Consider the following 26,834-nt stretch of genomic DNA (forward strand, 5'->3'; position numbering starts at 1 on the left):
GAGAGACAGAGCATGAACGGGGGAGGGTCAGAGAGAGAGGGAGACACAGAATCGGAAACAGGCTCCAGGCTCCGAGCCATCAGCCCAGAGCCCGACGTGGGGCTCGAACTCACGGACCACGAGATCATGACCTGAGCCGAAGTCGGACACTCAACCGACTGAGCCACCCAGGCGCCCTGTCAGTCTTCACTTTTCTTTCTCCTCCTCCTCTCTGTTTTGGTAGTTATCATTAGTTCTTTGATAAGTCATGCTTATGAAATGTACATAATGTACTTAACACTTTAGTTTTTTAGATAAGCTTTTTATGGGAATATAGTGCATACACAGAAAGTGCACCAATCAAAAGGAATAGCTAGATGAGTTTTCACAAAATAAACACACTCGTGGAACCACAGCTCAGAAAAATAGACCGGTGCCAGCATCCCATAAATCTGCCTGTCTCCACTTGATGAACGTTTTTGAACTTTTTAACCAATCAATCGTATACTTTTTTATATTTAGCTCCTTTCATTCAACATTATGTTTGTGATATTCATCTATTTTATTGCATGTTCTTTTTATTCCACACAGTATGCCATTAAATGCCATTACGTATTTATATCCATTCACTTGTTAAGGGATACTTGTGTTGTTTCCAGTCTCATGTTAGTAGGAATAGTGTTGCAACGACCATTCTTGTACAAATCTTTTGGGTCACGTACTATGCATTTTTGTTGGCTATAAAGTTGAGTCATATGATATGTATATGTTACGTATCAGTAACAGTTTTCCAAAAGTAGTAGTTCCAAATAATACTTCCATGAGAGCGTATAAAAGTTTCAGTATCCAGGCCAACATTTGATAGTATCAGTCTTTTTAACTGTGGTGTTTTCTTCTAATGTGTCAACTTCACATAGTACCTTAAAACATATTACACAAAAATTGAGGACATTAGTAGCCCTATACTTTCCTCCATAAAGCCTCCAAGCTTATCAGGTATGTAGTTATATTTATATTATAAAAGTTTATAACATGTGCATTCTCTTCTCTAATTATAATTTAGTTTTATGCTTTCTCTGTACAGATAGACTATAAAAATGAAAAATCCAATAAATGACAACTACAAAATTATGATTATATAAATATTATTCATTGCAAAATAAAATAATGTGATAGAATTCCTAAAGCAGGAGAGGCAATTCTATGTCACTAGATCTGTGCTACTCAATGGAGAATTTTCCAAATATAATTTTTTTTTTTTGAGAGAAAGACACAGAGCATGAGTTGGGGAGGGACAGCGCGTGCGCGTGCGCGCGCGAGAGAGAGACAGAGAGAGACAGAGAGAGAGACAGAGAGGGAGACACCCAGAATCTGAAACAGGCTCCAGGCTGTCAGCACAGAGACCTATGTATGAGGGGCTCAAACTCAAGAACCATGAGATCATGACCTGAGCTGAAGTCAGATGCTTAACCGACTGAGCCACCCCAAGAATCTTCCAAGAATAAAGGTCAAGTTCATTCTCGAACAACTGTTCAAAAACATGATACATTTTATATTGCTTTATATTTAATTTTTACTTTTTTGTCCAGCTTTCATACTTCTTAAGGTTTCTGACTGCCTTTCTTTTTCTTGTTGACAAAAGAGTACTTACATCTCTACTTCATTATTAATATACCCAATTTATTCATTAATTGTTGTAAGACATCCATGTTCTTTGGAAGATATTCTTCTGACTCTGGTCATATGTTCTAATTTGGATCGACTGTTCTCCCACTACATAACTACTATTCTGGGATATCTTTTCACTGTTCTCTTACATCCATTGCTTGCTGAATTTCACACTTCTCCTCTCATCTAGATGATGTGTGTGTGTGTGTGTGTGTATATATATATATACATATATATATATATATAATTTGTTGTTGTTATTTATTTTGAGAGAGACAGAGTGCTAGTGGGGGTGGGGCTGAGAGAGAGGGAAAGAGAGAATCCCAAGCAGGCTCCACGATGTCAGCACAGAGCCTGATGCAGGGCCCAGTCTCATGAATGGAGAGATCATGACCTGAGCTGAAATCAGAAGTCAGATGCTTAACTGACTGAGCCACCCAGGCACATGTATACACACACACACACACACACACACACACACACACACACACACACACATATTATTTGATTAAGTATATCCTCAGGTAGTTTTTTTCTAAAAGTGTATGTTGGATATAAACGGAATCATTATATGCCTAAAGAGGTCTTTATTTTATGCTCACCTTTGATTTAAAGGCACAAAGGTTTAAAAGCAGAACTTTGAGGGGCGCCTGGGTGGCGCAGTCGGTTAAGCGTCCGACTTCAGCCAGGTCACGATCTCGCGGTCTGTGAGTTCGAGCCCCGCGTCGGGCTCTGGGCTGATGGCTCGGAGCCTGGAGCCTGTTTCCGATTCTGTGTCTCCCTCTCTCTCTGCCCCTCCCCCGTTCATGCTCTGTCTCTCTCTGTCCCAAAAAAAATAAATAAACGTTTGAAAAAAAAAATTAAAAAAAAAAAAAGCAGAACTTTGAAAGTATCGAAGTATGCTTTTTTTCTAGGATCTAGTGTCTTTTTTTTTCTTTTTTAAAAAATTTACATCCTTGGTGCAACAATGATTTCAGGGGTAGATTCCTTAGTGCCCCTTACCTATTTAGCCCATCCCCCCTCCCACAAACCTCTGTTTGTTCTCCATATTTAAGAGTCTCTTCTGTTTTGTTCCCCTCCCTGTTTTTATATTATTTTTGCTTCCCTTTCCTTGTGTTCATCTCTTCTGTGTCTTAAAGTCTTCATATGAGTGAAGTCATACGATATTTGTCTTTCTCTGACTCATTTCGCTTGCATCATACCCTTCAGTTCCATCCACGTAGTTGTAAATGGCAAGATTTCATTCCTTTTGATTGTCCAGTAATACTCCATTGTATATATATACCACATCTTCTTTATCCATTCATCCATCGATGGACATTTGGGCTCTTTCCATATTTTGGCTATTGTTGATAATGCTGCTATAAACATGGGGGCGCATGTGCCCCTTCGAAACAGCATACCTGTATCCCTTGGATAAATACCTAGTAGTGCAATTGCTGGGTCATAGGGTAGTTCTATTTTTAATTTTTTGAGGAACCTCCATACTGTTTTCCAGAGTAGCTGCACCAGCTTGCATTCCCACCAGCAGTGCAAAAGGGATAGGATCTAGTGTCTTAAAAAGTCTGATACCAAATTGATTCTTATTCTTTTATAGGAAGTCTGTTTTTATTTATCATGACAAGCTCTTAGGATCTTTTCTTTTTCATAATGTCCTAGAATTTCGTGAGAATTTGCCTAGATCTTTTTTCAGTCATCCTGCTTAGGGCTCAATGGGCCCTTTCAATCTGAAAATATTCTTTAATTTCAGGAATTTACATCAATCATGTTATAATTTCCCAGCTGCTCCATCCTTCAAACAATCGCCTTATTTTCCAACCCCCTTCTTCTTCCTAATGTCCCAAACCAACACAAGGTTGGAGCCTGTCTGTGCTCCATTGCCAGGAAGTATGACCTCCCCCTTCTACTGTTCTTATATTTGCTCTGGACGGCAATGTCTGCTTTGGTTTATCCACTTTCCATCTTGCAGAAATTTCTGAAAATCTCTGGTCTCTCGATATCATTCCTCCCATTTTTGGAACTGTTTACTTTCATGCTGACATTTGGGATGCAGCTGAGGGAAACACTTTTCGGTCAGTGTGCCTTGAGCCCCTAATTCTTATACAGAATTTAACATTTGGGAGGCTTACATTTAAAACAAATATCATCTACATAAGAATATCATTAACAATTAATACTCTTGGAAACTGTCTTGATTCTGAGACTTTATAACTAAATCTTCAGTTTATGAACCAAATTTACTAACAAACCATTTAGAAAACAAAGGCAATAAATGAAATTCATTTTTGATCTTTATGAGGTCACCTAGCTTTAGAGAACGGGAAAGACTCAATTCAATCAGAAACTCTGTGGGGTCCTAGATATTCCCCAGATTGAATTCAACTGGGAATTCTGTCATGCAGAATTTAACAACAGTCTTGTCCTTCAGCCTCCAGCTCCCGGGTGCTATTCCTGGACTCCTGCCAGTATCTTCCCCTAGACTGCTTTAAGAGGGCTTCGGGAGGAGGAGGAAAAGAAGGAGGGCATGGAACACCCCTCCAGTTAAAAAGGAAATTGGGAAATGAGCAGGTGAGAGAGGATGTTGCACCTCCTTGGAATAGTCCTGGGGCTTACTTCCTGATGTACTATGAAAATGTGAAAAAATACTTTAAAAGTCAAGAGCTCTGGTGAAATGAAAGGAGTTATCTGAAACATTCTAAGTCCAAATAAACATGGGAGATTGATTAATCCAGGAGATCATTAGAAACTAACCTTATCCATTCAATATGGTTTTCTCTGTGTCAAATAGTGTGGGTACTTGCTGGTGATACAATGATAAGTAAAGCATATATATTAACCTCATAGAATTCATAGTCTGATGGTTGCATACAGATTGACATATAATCAATCACTATCCCCATTTAGACAGCATAATGAAAAACATCTACAGAGGTTTTATGAACAGAGAGACCAGAGGTATCTATTCGATGGTGCGTTGGCAAGTGTTTAACCCCTGGCTTTCTGGGGTTCGGGCTTTGCCAATTTCCCTCGTGTAAACACTCAAACCACAGCCAGTTTCAACTTGATGTGCGGCAGCACACCATCGTATGATATTTTGGCCACACTGCTACACCATACGTTAAGAGGACAAGTAATAAAATCTAGTGAAGCAACACGTAGGTAATAATTGGAGAGTGATGAATTTTCAGTATTTATTACATTTGTTTTTAATACAATTTATTTCACTATAAGTTAATATAAAACAATGTTTAATAATAGATGTGTTTCACAACCAGCCCACAAAACTCTTAAAAATTTGGCTGTAGGTTCTTACGCCAGTACAAGCTGGCTTCAGCAGACAGCTACCTGTAACTGGGGGACGGGGCGAAAGACATCCTCCAAGATACCAATGAGGATAAAACCCTTTATCATAAGCAGGTTAATGTCCATCGAACTTGGAAGGAGAAAGGTAACAAAAGGGAAGAGGGATCAGGGAGAAGAGCTGATCACGCCCAGAAAACCAGTGCACTACACATAGCCAAAGCAACACAGTTTACAACCCTGCTTTTTAAAGTCCGCTCTTGTTAAACAGTCACCTTTTGCTTAGCAGGGCGAGAGAGGTCGGGAGGAGTCAACTGGCCCTCAGGTCTTAGAATAGTAAGGGCAGGAAAATAGCATGGAAACAAAACACTGCTTTTCCATCCCTGTCTGGACATTCCGTCTAGTTTATGATGATATGGACTCCCAAGGGGGCAGCGGTGGGTTCACTCGATCAGTGGTTCACTAAACAAAATGGCCAAGTGAAAATCATAAGTTGGTGGTGGTGCTCATTACTCAACGCAGAGCTGGGGGGCCAAGATTTGCTGAGACTATGATGGTGTTCTGCAGAATATGAGTGATCCAGGAGTCCAAAAGTAGTTGAGTCAATTATCATTTTAGCTACATTTAAAAAAATCTTACCAAAATGTGTATACTCAAACGTGTGATAATCCATATCAGGTTTCTTTTGATTGCAACTGACAAAACCTGTCTCTAGCTTAGTTTAGATGTTGGGGAAAATTATTAGCTAATATAACGGAAGAAGTCTAGGGGGGAGCTCAAGCTCACTTAAGGTAGTTCTTGACCAGAGGCTCAAGTAATGCCACCGGGACATGGTGTCTCTTTCTTTTGGCTCCATTTCCACTTTCAGATGGGCTCTGCCTTCAAAGTCACAGGAAGGCTAATCTGCTCAACTTCTCCAGCAGTGAATAAAATTCCTGGGCTTGTCTCTGGCCAAAACATGTCTGATTCCAAAGGACTAGCGTGGTATCTCTATGAAGCTGCCTAAATGGTTAGGTCCCTGGCTCCCAAACTCATCTGCACAATACAATCACTGGGGACTTTTTGTAAAATTCTAAAGCAGAGACCACATCCCAGTCAATTAAATCACAATCTCTGGGGCTGACGCAGGTGTCACTATTTTTTTTTAAGCTCCCCAGGGTGATTCCAATGAAGAGACAAATGTAGAAACCCCTGGATGAGGAGCTCATAAGAATATGAGGTTTTAGAATCTTCTTCTAATTTACTAAGATAGTCAGGTTAGGTTAATTTCCCTAATGCCCACCTCAAAAATCTTTCTGCCTATGCTTTCCCATCTCTGTGACAGAACGTCCCTCTGTTTGCCCAGGCTAGCAACCATCTGTATCCTCTATCTGCATTCTGTTCTCTCCCTCTCGCCCTGCCTTGCCTGGCTCCCAGAAATCATCCCTTCTCTTCTTTGCATCTTGAAGTTCATCTCTCTGCTGGCTCTTTCCTGGAGAAGTAAAGAAAATATGCTCAGATCTCTCCTATCCCATAATACCCTTCCCCATTCCCTGTGGCCCCACCCTCCACTCCCAGGGGCTACTGCCCAGCTGGCCTCACCTCTCCTGTCCACCTTAGAAGAGGACTCTGTGCTCACAGCCTTATCATCTGCCTGTGGACATCACTATTCTGCCGAAACTGCTCTCTCAGAGGTCAGCAGTGACCCACTTACAAAAGCAAATGGCTGTTTCTTTCCCTCTCTTTCTCACTGAAGGCTGCTCTCTGTCCCCTTTTTGAAATACTGTCCTTGCTTTGTTTTTTGGATATTATGGCATCCAATGCTCCCTCCCTCATTGTTTTTCTTTCTGCCACCTTTGTAAGCCTTGGACAAAATGGATATGTATCCTAAACACATTTCTCAGGAAATATCTATCACGAGACTTGAAAGTCAAAATACACTAAGGCAACACTTTAGAACACAATAGAAATTCTTTGAAGATACCCAACACCACCACTTATTAGAATGAAAGTCTGAAAACAAATTAGGGAGATATGCTAATTATGGAAATCCACATAACAGAATACTATTGACAATACATTTTCCTACAACTGTGTGCTCACATGCACAAATGGGTAGAATTTTAAGAAGAAAATGTAGGGCAAAAGTATGTATTGCACCTACAATAAAACTTCAAGTCTTATTAAAAAGCACACAGGGGGCGCCTGGGTGGCGCAGTCGGTTAAGCGTCCGACTTCAGCCAGGTCACGATCTCGCGGTCCGTGAGTTCGAGCCCCGCGTCAGGCTGATGGCTCGGAGCCTGGAGCCTGTTTCCGATTCTGTGTCTCCCTCTCTCTCTGCCCCTCCCCCGTTCATGCTCTGTCTCTCTCTGTCCCAAAAATAAATAAACGTTGAAAAAAAAAATTTAAAAAAAATAAAAATAAAAAGCACACAGAATAAGTTGTAATCAAGTTGTCTCCTCTCCAAGGTTTCCAATGTAACACTGGCAACGTACTGTTAGTGACGTGACATTAGATTCGAACTTTTCTTGAAACAAATTCAGTTTTGTTTTGAAAATCAAACAGAACTTCGTGGCACAAATTTCAATTATTGTGCTTTTTAATAACTGAGTTTGAATTATTAATAAGAAGCTTTTTGCCACTTTCTAATTGTTCCAAAGCTTCGTCTGAACTTAGGTGGTCACCACTGACTGAGAAATATGAGACCATTTTTGTTTTTACTGCTTTTGTAATGGCAAGGTCAAAGTGTCTCTTCCCCTTTGAAAGGTGAAGCAACAACCTTCAAGAAGCTAATTGTAATAAACATCTGGTTCATTGCTTTTGTTTCGAATATATGTGGTATTGGAACTTTAATAAAGTAATTACAAAAGAAACTGTGCAGAAAATTTTCTTCTGTAGATTCATAATGCATAGATTATTAATATTTAGTTCAATGCACAACTCTCATGCGTATGTACAAAATAGTGCCAAGAGACTTAATATAAGAAAGAAAAAGAGAGAGAAGGATCTAAACATTGATTGCTCCCTATATTCCTACAAGTCTTCAGAATGCCATATATTGCCTTCTCTCGAATGGTGGGAAATTACTAAAAATATGTTTTCTGCCAGAATAGGTGGGCTTTACTAAGAGGAAAAAACTTGAATAAATCAACCGCAATAGTAAATTAAAATGAAACTATTTTGCTATCGCTAACATGAGCATAAACATATGGTTTTTAATTTATAGATAGGGAAACTGAGATTCAAGGAGGAGGTTCAGTTCTTCTTCTTTTTGTTCCCCCTGTCACACAGGTAAAAAAAAGAAAAGCTGGCACAGGATCACATATCTTCTCACTTTCAAGTCAATTCTATTTCCCCCAATACTGCGTGGAACGCTAAGGAATTAGAGATACACTGCCTTGGTTGATTCTAATATTCTAGGTGGGCAGGTATACAGTCCCCATCCCCTTCTCCTACTCTAGAAAACGTGGCAAAAATGAAACACTGGGGCTCATTTTCCCCAAATGCCCACGTTAACACATTAGAATGACCATCCTAAATTGGCCTTCCTTTTCCCAGTAACAAACCAGCTTTTCCCTCCTGATCAGCCACAGTTACATCAGAAGGGTACGGACTCCTTCTTGTTCACCGGAGGTTATGTGAGGGACAGCCAAATAGGCCCTCAGTAGGACAGGTGCCTCCTGCAAGGAGATAAAGCATTTCTAGTATGCAAGTCCTATGCAGGAGATGGGGGGTGGGGAGGGGAGAAATAAACCTGTAGCTATGAGAAGTCTAGCCAGTTTACAAAAGAAAACCTTCAGACCCACTAGGAGTAACATGGTCCAAGTCACTCGGTGTAAACCCTCCAGAGCACTGGACTAGGAGCACAGCAGGAACTCCATCGCTGTCCCCACCATCAGTGGTACTTGGGGGAGAACAGCAAGACATGCCCGAGATCTGGTTGCAGAATTCTCCACTCTCCGTATTTATGACAGAAATATGTCCATGCCCTGACAACAGCTCAAACTCCAATCCAATCCAATCAATCTTATTTTCTGCGACAACTTTTAAGTGCATGGTATTTTTAAAAGGTTATAGGCTGGAATGATAAGCTGGTTTTGGTAGGATGAAATTAAGCGGTAGAGGCAAAGGAGAAAGGATATGTTTCAGGTGAGGTTTGAAAAGGGATGGAAAGTTAATGAGGTGGAGAGATACAGTCAAACTGTTCCAGATGGCAGGGTCTGACAGAGGAGGCCAGGGAGGGTTAGCAAAAGGAATGAGGATGGGGAGATGGGAGAATGAGGTCCAGCAGAGAGAGGGCATTCTCAACCTAGATGATAATCAATTCTGAATCACATCACAGAGTGGATAAGGAGCCATTAGAAGGGAACGCTGGAGGACCCGGGAGACCAGACGCAGACAGATGGGGAAGTGAGGGGGGACCTAAACAGAAAATTTCAGGCTATCAGAAGAGGAACAATCATGTGCAGAACAATGACACGAGCTCAATGACTGATACAGAGTTCCTTGGATTGAAAGAATGTAGCAGAAAGGGAAGGGCTAAGAAGTATTTTTCCTCCTCCGCTAAGACAAAAAAGATTAAGTGTACTGTTGCAGTGGGTTGAGATTGCACCTAGGAAATGAATTTCTGAGTGGAAAAAAATTAAACATTGGATGAGTGTCAATCAAAGAACCTCAGAGTTTAGAGGGACTCGGAGGTCACTTGAATAATCCTTTGGAAGATTATCAGACGCGTTGTGAGATTGTTCTTGTTGGGGAGAATTAAGAATGAGATTGCTGGCTGTCCAAGATAGTTGAGTTGCAGTTCTCTCAGGAGACAGGTCCTAGATTAATGTCTGACCTTCCGTTTCAAGCACGACGAGTCTGTGATTGGGGGAAGTGTAAGGAGCAAAGACTGAAGGGAAGAGAATGTGGATGTGATCGGAACACAGTCTGTTAGTCCTGCTCAGTGCCAGTGGATACAGTTGATGCCCAGGCATGCTCAAGAGGAAGGAGAGAAAGGGTAGCAAGGTTTGGAGGAGGGAGATCAGGAAGGAGAAAGGGGCAGACAGAAAGAAAAGAAGCCCAGCAGGGAGCGGTTGGATGCCAGCCATGCACGAACGCCTCACTCAGACACCTCATTGAGATGCAGGTCAACAGGGCTGCCTGTATAGTAAGCTAACGGGACAGGGGCCGAGAGAGTTAATTCTAATTCAGGCCATATGTGTGCTTGGGAAGAGAGAGGAAGGGAAGGCAAGTAGAAAGTAAAATGACACTTAGGCCAGCTATGATTTGGGAATCGACAGTAAAACGAAAGCAGAGATGTTTGAACCCAAGTTTTGAGCCAGCAGAGAGAAGACAGGAAGATTAAAATGAGTGGCGACAAAAAATAAAAGGTGACCGGAGCCAGGCTCCCCGTGGAACGTCAGTTAATACTTATTGGCTGATGTTGGCTTTGGTAGACAGAGTAAAGCCTGGGAGAGGAAAATGCCATTGCCAATGGGGTATGACAGTTCAGACCTGTGGACCCCAAGCGGTGGCATCTGAGAAAGAAGTCGAGTCACACCCAGTTATCACCATGGACAACGACGCTACGCGCAAGAGGCCAACCAGTCTCAAGGAAAAAGAAATGGCAAAATCCTGACAAGAGAGAACGAACAAAGCCTGTCGAAGCTGTGAAAATACATTCCCTTCTCAGAGAGTCTGTTCACTTCTCTTGAGGTACCGTAGCCCCCAGCAGAGAAGGCAGGACTCGCAGAGGTAGTGGTGGTCAAGCGGGCCCCCATGAGTCTTGCTTTACTCGCTCAAGAAAACTCCTTCGTCAGATGTGGCAAGAAAGCTGAGACAATGTTATTTTTGACTTTGGCTCCAAGGCCAGGTAATCACAGGCAGTCTCATTATGAAGGACAGGGAAAGGGGCAGGGGCAGAAGACAGCCTCTCTTCTCTAGATTTCAATACCAGGGGTAAAAGAATGTTTCTGATGGTGTTTGGTCTATTGTTGGCCCAAAGTTCCCCTCATACTGGTAGGGACAGGCCTTTCCTACTGGTAGGGAGAGGCCTTTCCTATTGGTAGGGACAGGCCTTTCGGGTGAAGGTTATTTTCTTCTGGCTCTACTTTGGTAGAGGACCAGTAAGGCAAACAAATTGTAACAGTCCCTTGAAGCCTTAATAAGAAAAACACTCGATTCCCAAATGTGAGAAGTGTTAGGTTCACCTAAAACACATTCTGCTGCAATACTGTGGGCCACGCTTCTGTGTGGGATGATCCTTTAAAATTATTCTCAGGGGGCGCCTGGGTGGCTCAGTCGGTTAAGCGGCCGACTCGGGCTCAGGTCACGATCTCGCGGTCCGTGAGTTTGAGCCCCGCGTCAGGCTCTGGGCTGATGGCTCAGAGCCTAGAGCCTGCTTCGGATTCTGTGTCTCCCTCTCTCTGACCCTCCCCCGTTCATGCTCTGTCTCTCCCTGTCTCAAAAATAAATAAAACGTTAAAAAATAAAAAAAAAAGTAAAATAAAATTATTCTCAGATAGGGGCGCCTGGGTGGCTCAGTCGGTTAAGCAGCCCACTTCAGCTCGGGTCATGATCCCACTGTTCATGAGTTCGAGCCCCGCCTCCGGCTCTGTGCTGACGGCTCAGAGCCTGGAGCCTGCTTCGGATTCTGGGTCTCCCCCGCTCTCTCTCTGCCCCTCCCCCACTCGCGCTCTGTCTCTCCCTCTCAAAAATTAAATAAACATTAAAAAAAAATTAAAATTATTCTCAGATAAAGAACCACTTATTTACTGTTAAAAACACATTGATTAAAAAATGCTTGATACGCCTATAAAAAGCCCAGCCCAGGATTCTAGTGCAAAAAATGGTAGTGCCTGGAACACACATTAGGTACTCAACAGTTAACTGTTAAATGGACAAGAGAGAGACGGATGAAGAACCTAACGACCCAAACAAACTACTAAGAGTGTGGGTATGTGTAGAAAATGTTTTCCTTTACTTGTACTCTTTTCTCCTTAAGAGATTTAAAAAGACAGTGCAATTGCCCTATGATTTCCGGAAGACATCAAGCACATATAATAGCAAGGCAGTTTCAGAGAACATGAAGCACATCTCCCCTCCCCTCGGCCCAAGGTCTGGATAAGGTTCTAGCCACCGGGGGTCTAGTTAAGAACTTGAAGCATTTGCTAAGAGCTCCTGGAGAATTCAACAGTCCTACCAATTCCAACTATGCAAATCCTGTTCATTTTACCAAACAATTACTCTGAGCCTACCACATGCAGGGCACTGTGCTAAATATCTGGGGAAGGTATAGTAGTTGCGTCCTCAGTGAGTACAAAAAAATACGTGTGTTTGAGGGGTGCGAGTGAGGGTGTGGAAACTGTGTGGTGAGGAGGATGAGACAAGAAAGAAAGGAACTTCATCCTGGTGCAAATCCACCCATCATCCCCTCCCTCGCGCCCCGCCCCCCTCCCCCCCCCCCCCAAAAAAGAAACCAAAAACAAAGAAGGAGCATTAAGATTGTAATTACCTGTTTTGCCCTCTAGGATTTTGGTGGTTTCCTGTCTCCCGCTTAACTTGTATTTCTTGGTTTTATTATTACAGTCTAAGAACAACAGCACTACAGAGAGGGGTGGGGTTCAAAGAACTCAATGAACAACAGTAGTATTGGTGAGCCTTGAACCTGGTTGACAGAGCCGCGAGTGGACGGCAAGGTAAGGCGCTGCACTACTCAGACACAATGTTTCACATCCCGGCCAATGATTCACATGCAGTCAGACACAAGAGGAGTCAAATTATGGCAAACTTTCTACATATAGATTTTATTTGAGTCATCAATTGGCAGCTAAGCTAAGTACCAAACAGAAAACAGCAGATGTAAAGATTTTGGGGGGGAAAAGTGAAATGGCAACTACAGAGAAGGTATCAATACTTAACTCATTTATCAAGGTTTTTCACAACTCTCTTAGTGAACATTTAAATCTCCTTCCACTGCAGGGGACCAATGCTTCCAGAAGACTCCAAAAACTGGCAATGGTTAAAAACAAAATGTTTGTAACAACATTGCTTGGGTTCACTCTGGTTCCAGTAGGTAGGATTTAAAAAAGAAGTTCTGATACACATGACTAAAAATGATTGCTTCATGATTATAACATAAGAGGAGCATCAACTTCTCAACATGGAGACAAGAAGATGCTAAAATCAGTTAAGAAAAGAACTTTTTAGGTTGAGTCCTGTCTTTAAAAGTCTTAGCCAAAACCAAAACATAAAGGATAGTCTTTTAATAGTGATTCACAAACAGAAATTCTATGTTTATACCAATTGCAGAGGATAATGTCAAAACAGAATTTACTATCTTGTGCTAACAGCCTCATTTAAAATGGATAGTCTTTCCTATATTTTCCCCAAAGTACCTTTTAAAAAGACTTGTTCTGCTATCCAAACAACTTGCAAATGCATTCGGTAAGTTGGGCTACAGTATTTATTCTCTTTCCTATTATTGACTCAAGATCTATTTCTCACTATTTGCTTTGTGCTCATTCTTCTGCCAAATAAAATATTAATTGCATTTTTAGCTGCACTGCTGGTGATCAAAGAACTCTGATATGTCAAGCTAAACTGATAGAAATAGCATCCATTAACATATTTATAGGTTCAGAGCTTCTAGTGCGTAATTACACCCATTAATTACTTGACAGTAGTCTATATTACAGGCTAAAAAAGAAAGACATTTGCAGGTACACAAATGGTAAAGTGTTCTTTTTTTAATAATAAATTATCACTAAAGAATGTTCTATCTCAAGGAAAGAAAGCAAAAGGGCTCACATATCTATCTGTATGTAGCCAGGACAGAATTTTAAAGCAACGATTCACTAACTTTGGGACAGAATGTACACAAAGTAAAATCAGATGGCATAGAGTGATTTCAAAGAAAAGCATAATGTGAATATTACAGAGAGATGTGATTGATATCTTAGAGTTCTAAGAAAGACAATCTCAAGCCAGTAATTCTTGATGATAAGATACAGAGCAACGGTTTTTACTTGCAAATAAACTTCTTCAAATATCACCCAGGACCCGAGCATTTCAAATTACCTACATTTCTGAACATGCAATTCTAACACGTAGGGAAAAAACCCAGAAAACTGTCCTTGGAGAAAGCTCATGAGATGTTAGAAATTAATAGAATAAACAACGGTTCTGTAGATTCACCAGCTGTGCGCGTCCTGAAGCTGCCAGCTGCATTTAGTACATGTATCATGCAAAGGACGGTAACACACACTTGATTCCTCTTGACCAGTTAATCACTATGCAAAATGACGGTTTCTCATATTAACTTCAGCACCGGACCCAAACACATTTTCTTTTCAGCAACGAACGAAGAAGTCGTTACGAAAAGAACAGGCAATCGCACAAGCCACATTTTCTCCCCCTAATTTCAGCACGAACACGACCGGGATGTAAGGATGAAAAGCAAAGCAGACTCCACCTGTACGTATATGTCTGTACATATCTCACTGAGTTCTTTGTTGCCTGACAATAAATTGTAAAGGCAGTCCTATTTGAAAGTAAAAACCGTTCCACTGTGTTTACAGGCTACTGCACCAGACTGGCTGAGCGAATAACAAGGAAATCACGGTACCTTTCGCAAGTCGCCTCAGAATCTGACAACGGCATTTAAAAGAGACAGCTATCATTCTTGCTCACTGCCTTCTGTGGCAAAGTGTACTCAGGGCTCTGCTCTGGTGGCTGCAGCAGCAGCATATGAATTCCTTGTGCACATACCAGGAGAAAGGTAGTCCCAGTGGGGAGTGACAAAGCTTAATTCCTCTTGGCTGATGCAGAGGTCCGCTCCGTGTCATCTGGCAAAGCTGTGTCATTCACTACTACTAGCCCTGCCCGCCCGCCCCAGCCTCCTCCCCCTGCACAATCACAATAGCTTAGAAAGTAAGGCTGTTTCGATAGCAACAAAGCACCAAATTGTGGAAAGCAGGGACAAGGCTGGGAGAGGAGCCATTCCATAAATCTAATACTAAGCACTGAGCGATGCATTCAGTTTTAGGCAAAGGGCTATGTATTCCAGCCGATTCAGCTACCCCCGCTCCCTTCCGTCTCAGCATGAAGTCAGGGTGCTTTATGTGTCTCATTTCACTAGAAATGTTACTGAGATGCTCGCACTCTCACTTTACAAAGAAATGCATGTTATCATATACCATGTTTTCTTAACAAGAATGGAAGGCAAAGGAGGGAGGCAGTTTATCTTCAGGATTCAGTAGAAAACAGGAGGGAAAGGGCCCTATAACAGAGTCGGAAAGACCTATTTGGCACTTTGCAAATCTGTGAGGGCAAGGCAGTCTAGCTTTGGAGAAGAAATGCAGCAAGGGCTAAGGGAAAGGGCTCAGGCAAGGGGGCCATCAGGCAGATGGAGTCCCAGCCCCCTTAATTACCCTTTCCAAAAAAAAAGAAACTTGGCTGGAGAGCAACACAGTGAAGACTGTTTCTAAAGATACCAGGAATAAATGCAAACACGGCCAAGTATTTCTATTTTTAATGTACTTTATCATCCTATTTCCCAAACAACTCTCCACCAAGCCATTCTTCTCATTATGCAAATAAAACAGTCTTGCGACACTGCAGATATTCATGAGTATCTGCTCCAGTGGAGTGAAGAGGAAATTAACAAACCCCTCACAATCCATTCACAAAATGACAGGAAGGAGGGGCACATTTCTTCATCTGTTTGCACCAGCCTACTCACCATTGAGTCAATACAAACTAACATTTGGTATGGAATTTTAATCAAAACCCAAGAATCTCCCACAGGAGTTAACACAAACATTCAGAGCCCCCCCCCCACCCCCCCAAAAAAAAATCACAGTTGGTCAGGAACTTAAAAAAATTAGCAGTTAGTCAAAATGAAAAGATATATCATATCACTGTCCAAACTATTTGATTAATATTTCTAGGACTATATGAATTATTCAAATGGTCTTATTCTCTACTCTAAGGCTGTAAAAAAAACCTTCCAAGCTGGTTTCTAAAATAACATCCAATATTCCAAATTTAGCGATAAAACTTTCTCCTCTTCATTCATAAATTCCAGATTAAGCCAAACAATTTCAATCTGCCAATATTGAAAAGCATATGCTATTTGGGGTCCAATAGAAAAATAATCTCTGTGTGAAAAATAACTGAATATCGTAAGCATCTACTTTAAAGGTTTTTGAAAAGAACAGAATTCCCTGACCAAAGATGGTCTAGCTAAAGCAGTCAGCTACTACTAATCAATAGGAAAGTACATTAAATGGATTGTATTGCAGAATCAAATTTTTATAACCGTTCCAATTAGCATAAATCTGTTTTTGCATTTCAACCCATCTCATTTTCATCTTTATTAGGTCATCCCTAGTAATATGTTAGCCTTCTTGATTTTTTTTTTTTTTTTTTGCTTTGATAGAAATGTACCTTAGTGCTAGAGAATTGGGTTATTAGCAAAAGTGAGATAAATATTTATAGTTAGGTCTTTCAAAGATCCTTCCCCAAAACTAACAACTTTCTTTAAATCTAGGTACTCGGAATATGCAGCTGTCAAATAGCATTAGTAAAATCTTGCCTGGGGAGTATCACAACTCCAGCCCATTTTATTAATGTCTATTCAAATAAAACTCAGAATCATACAGGAATCTCTTGCCCCCTCCTACTATGCTTACTCAGATCTAATATGCTTCTTCCTTAAGGCTAAAGTGATCAAATATTTCCTCTTGTACTAGAAGGCTCAATTACTTTTTAAAAGCTCTGTCTTCAGGGGCGCCTGGGTGGCGCAGTCGGTTAAGCGTCCGACTTCAGCCAGGTCACGATCTCGCACTCCGTGAGTTCTCGGGCTCTGGGCTGATGGCTCGGAGCCTGGAGCCTGTTTCTGATTCTGTGTCTCCCTCTCTCTCTGCCCCTCCCCCGTTCATGCTCTGTCTCTCTCTGTCCCAAAAATAAATAAACGTTAAAAAAAATTTTTTTTTAAAAGCTCTGTCTTCTGGTCCTAAGAAAGATCCTCAGAACTACTAAAATATCTACTTTTGTGGCAGGAGAAAAAAACCCTATCCTGGAGCCCTTTGAAAGGTTCCTGGAGGCTCAAATTAGGGGATTTTTTTTTTTCTCTTTGGAAATTATGGCTGCCAATCCATATATATCCTATTAAACAGCTCAGGCTCAGCTCCAGGAATCTTACAGAAATAGAGGCATCCCGGACTGACCCTTTTCTAGGAAACGAAGGAACCTGCCATATGTGTCTACCTTCTTCCATTTTTGGCCTCTCTGGTCCTCAGAGATTTCCCTGGGAGCCATTCCCAGCTCTGCCTTCTTATCTTAAGCCCTTCACCTCATTCCAGCCTAGCCTCACATCCTGGACTCTAATGCTCGCAGAACAGCTTCCAGCAGGCAAGTTTTTCTATCCCAAAACTTACTGGCCTGTCGGACAAAGGTCTCAAGTGGGCAAGACCACGGTCTCCTAACATAAGCTACCACTGGGCAGAGTAACCTGCCTTTCTCAGCCGCCAGTTTAATGGAAGTATGTGTCTTTGGAATCCTATAATCAACTGCGACAATTACGATGGCCCAGCTGTCTCGCCAGCTCAAACTTAACAGCATGCTCTTTGAGGGTCACCATGTGGGAACCGTAGAGATACAAGCAGGCAAAATGGTATAATACACATATCTGATTAAGCTGCAAAGTGATCTGGAAAACAGCTGATGAAGTGTACTCCTCTTTTCTTAAAAATACCCTCAATATATGAAAACATGTGCTTGCTGGATTTAAGGTTGATTATTCCCTTAAAATGATCATTTTTATTTTAGGGTTTCTTTCAAATATTAGTTTTCTTAAGAGAGAGAGAGAGAGAGAGAGAGAGAGAGAGAGAGAGTGTGTGTGTGTGTGTGTGTGTGTGTGTGTGTTTACAAAGCACTTTCACACACAATGCATCACTGGAATGACTCCCTTATGGGTTTTTGTTCCTGATAAGGAACCTGGTTCTCAGAGCATTTTTCATCGAAGTCACTCAGCTACTAAGTTGCAAAGAACTAGAAAGAATCCAAGGCTTCTCACCCTGGCTGAATAGTCTTTCTACTCTTTACTTTGTTACTATGCCTCTTTTCCACGGACAGAAAACGTAATCCTGATTACAGGGGGAATATCCCATTAACAAAGACCATTTCTATGCAGTTACGTTTTATGATAGGAGGCAAATCTAGAGTCTACCGTTTCAACCACCTCTTCTTCCCTGCCCTCACCCATGCCCCGCTGAGGTGCAGCCAGTGTGTCTACAACTACAGTGACCAAAAGGACGCAGAAACTGGAGGCAGTTAAGACAGGTTCCTCCAGGGACCAGATCATTATGCACCAAGTGGTATCTTTGTCATACTTGTGTTTAAATATTTTATTTTTTAAAATTTTTATTTATTTTTGAGAGAGGGAGAGACAGAGTGAGTGGGGGAGGGGCAGAGAGAGAGGGAGACGGAATCCGAAGTAGGCTCCAGGCTGCGAGCTATCAGCACAGAGCCTGACACGGGGCTCGACCTCACGAATGCTGAGATCATGACCTGAGCTCAAGTCAGATGCCTAACCGAATGAACCACCCAGGTGCCACCCCCCTTTTTTAAAAAAAAATTTAATGTAAATATTTTAGTATCTCTGTCAGTGACAGTATGGTACAAATTACCTTATCCTGCTACTTTTTCTCATCTCCTTGATTCTTACCTTTCTTCTGTGTAAAATCTCCACCCCCAAAATAAACAGTGCTGTTTACAGATTCTTCTGATTCTTAAATTTTTTTATGTTTACTTTTTTTATTTTTGAGAGAGAGAGAGAGAGAGAGAGAGAGAGAGAGAGAGAGAGAGAGATACAGACCGTGAGTGGGGAAGGGGAAGAGAGAGAGAGGAGACACAAGATCCAAGGCAGGCTCCAGGCTCTGAGCTGTCAGCTCAGAGCCCAGGGGGGCTCAAACTCATGAACTGCGAGATCATGACCTGAGCCAGAGTCGGCACTTAACCGACTGAGCCACCCAGGTGCCCCTAGTTCTTCTGATTCTTAATAAATCATAAGTCACAAGTTTCCTGCCATATACTTCTACCTGGGAAATTCATTAAAAAAAAAAAAAAACAAAAACAATGGGGTCAACTCCACAAATACCCCACTACTTTATATTACTAGAATCAACTTGATTAAAGTACACACATACTGTGTACTTTCCTCTTCATTTCAACTGATTTTGTAAATCCGTCACAAATACATTTCATAGATCCTACTTGTTTGATTATTTAGCTATTACCTTTTTCTTTGGATGCAATTGATTGAAATTGTTTAACATGGTCAGGCCATTATGTAGACAGCACACGATATCTTGAATCAGCTAGTATTGAATCAGTATACTGATTTTTTCCCCTCACACTTGGCAACTGTTAGGCATCTCCCAAATCTTTAGAGCATTTTAGAACACAGTGTTCTCGGAGGTCTCAAAATGTGACCAGGACGTCTTTTTCAGCTACTTACTGGCAATCTTGTTGACTCATCCATAGCTTATTATAACCAGTCGTTTTTAGTTTCCCTCTCAAAGATGTTGAGAGTAACTATGATCCCCACACATATTCTAATTCTCGTGACCACTGTCTGCCACTCAGTTCACAGAGTGTGTCAGTGTGAGACCAAACATTTAGACTGGACTCCAGACAGAACCTGTCATCGCCAAGCTGCAGCTGAGGACTATTGAGAAATAGGAAAAGCAAGACTTAATTTGCTGATAGAGGTTCTAAGGGTGTGAAGATTTGGTGTAATTGCCCAAGACAGGATTTATAAGGCATTTTTTAACAAATATTTTATGAGAAAACATTTGTGTAGAAGTAACGATGCCCTTTAGGAAGTGTCATTAGGACATACTCTGGCAAATCTGGGGTGATTAAAAAGCACTTAGTGGCTCTGAGCCCCTGGTGTGCCATGCTATAAAAGGGAGGGTATAATGCACACTTTATGTGTTATTTGCTTATCTCGTTAGGGCTCTGAATTCAGCTCTTCACGGGGCCAGGGGAAGAAGGTTGCCTGCAGTTAACATGAGAAGGCCAGGAAAGCCCCCATAAAGGTAAGAACTTTAGAGATTTTTCAGTTAAAAGTATCTGGTTGGAAATGTTAAAGAATGGAATATGTAGAAAACGAGAAATGCAGCACAAGAGGAAACCGGCCAGAAATCAACCCCACAAAAGACCAGGTTAAATCAAATATTTACTGGGGCACCATGAAGACAGAAGATGGTGCAGTGGCCAAAAGCCCAGGCTTTAGAATCAAACTGGCTTTGAGTTGTGCTTTACCACTAAATGGCCGGGTGACATAGAGCGAGTGAGTGAACCTCTCGTTTTTCATTTCTAAAATGGTGAAAATCATTTCCCAGCTTGTTTTAATAATTCATTGAGCTATTTACGTAAAGTGCCTAGAACAGAGAATAGTAAAAAAAAATTCATTAGTTTTTATGTATTAGGTGGGGAATTCAATGATACAATTTAGCATTTGGTTACAGAGCTCAGGCTCTTGAGGTAGGGCTGGGGTTAATAACAACTAAAATGATCCCTTTTCTGTGAAGTCTTCCATGATTGCAGTGGCATGAAGTAATCGCCCCTCAACTCCTGTTTCCTGCCCTCATCTCTCCTCCTTCTCCCACTCCTGAATGATGGCATTTCCCCAAATTCGGTCAGAGCGCCTTACCCCATCTGCAGCATTGTATCTACTCCAGACTCCAGCGGTCACCTCTCTACTTTGACTCCCAAACCTTGGCCTTCAACTCAATCTTGCTCTCATTCCAAACCTCATTCCCGGATCCTTGATTCCCAGATCTGTGGCGCCCTTCATAGACATCTCAGATTATCCTGGAATCCAATCTCACCCCTCATTTTGTCCCCAACAGGATGGCTTCTCCTCTTCCATGAACCCGCTACTCACCACCCTCTTCCTTTATAGTCATTCCTTTCAAATCCACCAGTAAAACCCCTCTCACCATTCTCCCCTTCTGAGTGCCAGCAGCTGGCTGAAACCTGCATAGTCATTATACACAGAAGTCTTCTCTTGCAAACATATATTGACTGTTCTGTTCTAGGCACTGGGGCATTGGGCCCCATACTAGGTATGCCAGTGAACTCATCCTAGAATCAGTGGCCAACAAGTTTTAAAATTTTTATTAATATCTGAGTAGGTCTTGGGGGCAGCATTACTTTTCAAATTTTGCAGTATTAGTCAAACTTTTTTTTTAGGGCAAAATTAGAGGGTACTTTATGTAAATAATCTCATGTATTATGACAACAGATTGCCCAGGTTATGCCAAATACCTTGACCAACAATTTGCAGATCACCTGGAGGTAGTATGTTATTTCAAGAATGAAGAAAAGTGGACTATATCAAATAAGAAAGCTTCTGCACAACAAAGGAAACCATCAGGAAAATGAGAAGGCAACCTCCTGAATGGGAAAAAATATTTGCAAATCATATATCTGATAAGGGGCTAATACTCAGAATATATAAAGAACTCTTACAACTCAATAGCAAAAAAAATCTGACTGATTTGAAGGGGCACATGTACCCCAATAGTTACAATAGTATTATCAAGAATAGCCAAACTATGGAGAGAGTCCAAATGTCCGTCAATTGATGTGGTATACACACACACACACACACACACACACACACACACACACACACTGGAATATTACTCAGCCATCAAAAAGAATGAAATCTTGCCATTTGCAATGACATGGATGGAGCTAGAATGTATTCCAAGCGAAGTAAGTCAATCAGAAAAAGACAAATGCCATATGATTTCATTCACATGTGGAATTTAAGAAACAAAACATGAATATATGGGAAGTGGGGGGGAGAGAAGAAAAGCAAACCAAGAGACCCTTAATGATAGAGAACAAACTATGGGTTGATGGAGGGAGGTGGGTGGGGGATGGGCTAGATGGGGGATGGGTATAAAAGAGGGCACTTGTTATGATGAGCACTGGGTGTTGTATGTAAGTGATGAATCACTTAATTCTACTCCTGAAACCAATATTGCACAGTATTTTAACTAGAATTCAAATTAAACTTAAACTAAAAAACCTGACTAAAAATAGGTACAGGACCCAAATAGACATTTTTCTAAAGAAGACATACATATAATAAACAAATACATGACAACATCACCAATCATCAGGAAAATGACAATCAAGTCTACAGTGAGATATTACCTCACACCTGTTAGAATGGCTATTATTGAAAAAAGACAAGAAATTACAAGCGTTGACGAGGACGTGAATAAAAAGGGAACCCTTGCACACTGTTGGTAGAAACATAAATTGGTGCAGGGACTATGGAAAACAGTATGGAGATTCCTCAAAAAATTAAAAATAAAACTACCATATGATACAGCAATTCTACTTCTGGGTATTTATCTGAAAAAAAAAACCCACTAATTTGAAAATAAATTTGCACCTCCAGGTTCATGCAGCATTATTTACAATAGCCAAGAGAAGGAAACAACCTAAGTGTCCATCAATGGATATATGAACAAAGAAATATATATATATATATATGCCTATATGTATATATGCATATATATGTATGTGTGTGCGTAGGATTATATACATATATGCATATAATGGAACATTATTCAGCCATAAAAAAGACTGAAATCTTGCCATTTGTGACAACGTGGAATGGACCTTGAAGGCATTATACTAAGTGAAATAAGTCAGACAGAGAAAGACATACATGTATGATCTTACTTACATGCGGAATCTAAAAAACAAAACAAAACGAATCTCATAAGTATAGAAAACAGATGAGGCAAGTGATGGTGACTGAGTGAAATGGGTGAACAGGTCAACAGGTACGAACCTCCAGTTATAAGATAAATAAATCCTGGGGATATAATGTACAGCATAGTGACTACTACAGCATACATTTGAAAGTTGCTAAGAGTATAAATCTTTTCTTTCTCTCTCTCTCTTTTTTTAATTTCTTTTTGTTGTTGTTAGGAGAATAGCTCTTAATACTCATCACACACACGAAAATTCTGTTAACTATGTATGGTGACTGACGTTAACAAGAGTTATTGGTATCAATATGGTGGTCATTTTGCAATATATGCAAATATTGAATTCATTATATTGTACACATAAAATGAATACAATGTTACATGTCAATGATACCTCAATTAAAAAAAAAACCAAGGAAGTCCAACAGGAGAGGTTCTCTCATTATTAAAAAGACTAACTGTAGGGGCATGGACTAATGCTGACTTAAAGGACTGTTCATTTTCCACACTCCCAGGATGTGTGCAGGGGTTTTCTGTGCTACTAAGAAGGCGAGACACAGAACTAATTCAAAAGCCCAACCATAAGGAGTGATGGTGTGTGCACAGAAGCGATATTAGATCAAGGGAAGACATGGGATTTCCCAACGAGGTTTGCATGAAGTGCTTATTCCAATATCGCCCTCCATACCCAGCCTATTACAACCTGTGGATTTATTATTTTCCCAGATCACTAAATACCATCTAACACACTATTTTCATTATCCGTTTACTGTTTGCCCTTCTGCAGCCTGGAGCTTCCCCCCCCCACCCCTTTTTTCTTTTTTCCAAATGAGAACAGGATTTCTTGTCTGTGTTCATTGCCTAGGACTGCACCCAGCACATGGACACTATTTCATAAAAATTTTTGTTGAATAATTTTAGAGGGTTTCCTTTCTAGTGGACTTCTTTTATAAGCAAGACTTTCTAAAGCTCTTGTGTGAAAGACGAAGTTGACAACTTTGGGGGAGGGGGTGGGAATCTCTGCCTCTTTAAGAGCAAATTCTTCTGAATAATATGTTTCTTGAAGGCTACCTGTTTGAGGAGGGGAAAAAAAAAGAAACATGCCATGTACCCTCCTTTCCAGGGCACACCTCAGATTTATTCCTGGCGCTTCTGACAAGATGATTCATAAGGACCCTGTTGTTCTCGAAATAGGAAGAAGCAACCCTAGTTTTTCACCGAAGTCAGAGGCAGGAGGAGCAACAAAGAAAAATCCAAAGTAAAAGATGCTAAAATTGAAAAGGATTCTCTCTGGCTTGGCAGCAGAAAGGTAGCAAGGACAGCTCATCTTGAGAGTCGAGTCTGGTCTAACGCTCCTAATTGTGGGCTGTCAAGGATATAATGTATCCCTAAGATAACAGATGTGTCTGTGTTTAAAAGTTTCCATATCCAGGAGCACACAGCTAAATAACTTGGTAATTCCGTCTTCAACAGGGCTTTGTACTATATAACAATTAACCTCCAAACTAACCTTGTTGCTGTTTTAGCTGCTATTTTGACAGTTTTCATTTTGTTGATATAGAAGTTACCCTTTCCATGGTTAGAACCCATGCATTAAAAACAAACGACACCTCACAGCCACCTCAGTTCTAGGATACTTTGCTCATTCAAATAAAGTTGAAGGGTATGTATCCTGTAGATATATGGCAATCTAAAGAGTTTGAATGCAATGAGGGAAAAGTAAGTCTTGATTTTCTTATCATATTTGATACAATGAAATGGATAACTCCTTCACTCCTTCAAGCCACCTGTAAGACACATGCAATTGGAGGGCCAATGCCACCACCCACTCTAATATTTTGATCAAATAACACTGAAATGATGATGGAAAGTATGAAAATGGACAAGTACACATGAGAAACAGGATGGTAGGACTGAAAGGCGTCCTAAGGAGACAGTCTCAGGTTAAAGTTTGGATGTGGTACAGACTGGCCGTGTGCTCTTGGGGGAAAGTTCCTGAGCACCTCCTTTATGCTGGCCCCCACCATGGGCCCTGCAAGTACAAAGGTGAAAAAGACCATGTACTTTGTGCTGAAAAAGTACATAGTGGGGGAAACGTCAACTCAGAACAATATATATTACACACCAGGATTCTAAACAACAAACTATAGAACCACTTTACATAAAATGACATAGAGCCTTATAAACTGCTTATGTCCGGGCAGCATCGAGACTCACCCTTCCCTTTAAAGAAGAACAACACTTCAATTTTCTTCTGAGGACTCCCTCTCAGTCCATATGGTGTGGGCGGGGTGGGCACTCCCTCTAACTGCCCCTCCAGGCCATTAGGTCTGACTAAGTAAGCACATGGTCCACTTAATCACATGGATTGGTCCAGAAATAGGCAGTCAGACAAGGCTGCCTGATGAGATGCAATCCTAGGACATTTGCTAGAAAGACCGTAAGGGAGATATGTTTCTTTCCGCAAGAACTGCCATCTTATCACCACTGTGGGAGACGTGACCCTTGATCCATGCCAAGACAGAGAAAAACAGTCAAGAGATGGAAAGTGATGGATTCCTGAAGATGTTGCTGGAATATCGAGATCTATCCATTCCCAAAGGCCTAACAGCCTGGACTTTTTGGTTATATTTGCCAATATTATCCCCCATTTGTTGACCCAGCTTGAATTGGGTTTCTGATACTTGGGATCAGAAGTGCCCTGACTACTACTCTTTCTCGGCTACACATTCTTGACCTGCAAAATAAGGCTGTCTCTCTAAAATCCCCTACAGTTCTGCCCTTCTATTATAATACTGTCTTATCTTATTCAGCTATCTTATAAGGTTGCTGCGGTGATCAGATGAGATAATGAAGAGGAAGGCGCTTTGTTGATTTTAAAGTGCTCTACAAAGGATAGGAGGGTTTATGAAAATGATAATATTCAAATTTAAATATATGTGTGTGTATGTATATATATATACACACTCACTTGCATGTATATATATATACATATATATGTGTGTATATACACATATATACATACACACACACATATATATGTATATATATATACATGCAAGTGAGTATGTATGTATGTGTGTTGAAAAAAAAGTTAGGAGGTTCCAGAGTACACACTGTTTGTAATAATCTAGTTATGTAAGAAGCACAGATTCAGAAAACAAGGACAAGAAAGGTCTTGCTCTTTCTGTGCTTCCCTCCTAGGAAATCCACATTTTATCAAATCTCAAAGGTTTCTACTAACCATTACCTAAGCTGTGCTCCTAAGTTCATTACTCCACCCAAGAAGGGCCCTTTTCTCTCAGTTAAAAAAAATATTGCTCACTATTTTTCACTCCCCCCCCCCCATAAAAATAATACTAAGGTCTCCTTGGGGATGTTTTGCAAATGCTTTCAATCACCAATCACTGATTCTGAGGGGAAAAAAATGTCAAGGTGTTTCTTTTATTTTCCTCTAAAAGAAAAAGAGGACCAACCTCGTAATAATGCCTAAAGTGGGGGTAAGCCTTTATAAAGATGGGAGGAGTGCAGAAATGAGGAATAAATGAAAACAAGTTGGTGTGGGGGGATATTCTACATTGGGTCTCTTTTTCTCATGAGACTCCTCCTCCTCCTCCCCCTCCCCCTCCTCCTCCTTCTTCTTCTTCTTTTTTTTTTTTTCAAATTTAACCCCTTTACTGGGGAGTGATTGGCATGCAAAAAGCTATAGTCAATCTATACAGCTTGACGTTAAAACTTCAATAGACATTCCATATTGCTTTCCCCAAACATTGTTCTAATTAGACTTCCACCAACAATATAGGAACGTGTCCATTTCTAATGACCATCACCAATTCTGCAAAAGATCATTCTCTTATTAATCTAATGAAAAATTTGTATTTACTTGGCCTTTCGGGAAGCTGAGGATCTATTCCTAAGTTTGTGTTCCTTTTTCCACTTTCAAGGTTGTACGTACGTATGTATGTATGTATGTATGTATGCATAATTTGCATCCAAGTTAGTTAGCATATAGTGCTATAATGATTTCAGGAACAGATTCCAGTGACTCATCCCTATGTATAACACCCAGTGTTCATCCCTACAAGTGTCCTCCTTTAATGTCATGAGGCATCTTCT

The 26,834-nt window shown here is 40.9% G+C and overlaps 1 protein-coding gene across 3 annotated transcripts in view; it reads right to left on the reverse strand.

Moving 5' to 3' along the window:
* Positions 1–26,834, reverse strand: part of GRIP1 (glutamate receptor interacting protein 1) — a 687,701-nt gene that overhangs the window by 265,163 nt on the left and 395,704 nt on the right. The window contains exon 1 of one of the 3 annotated variants that reach the window (XM_047866739.1): positions 14,537–14,676. The exons of the other annotated variants lie outside the window; for them this stretch is intronic. Coding sequence (XP_047722695.1) covers positions 14,537–14,591 — 55 coding nt within the window. The 5' untranslated portion in view covers positions 14,592–14,676. Of the gene's footprint in view, positions 1–14,536; positions 14,677–26,834 lie in introns of those variants that run through there. 3 annotated transcript variants of the gene reach the window in all.

The sequence above is a fragment of the Prionailurus viverrinus genome, chromosome B4 (assembly GCF_022837055.1).
Source record: "Prionailurus viverrinus isolate Anna chromosome B4, UM_Priviv_1.0, whole genome shotgun sequence".
In the NCBI taxonomy this organism is placed as follows: domain Eukaryota; kingdom Metazoa; phylum Chordata; class Mammalia; order Carnivora; family Felidae; genus Prionailurus; species Prionailurus viverrinus.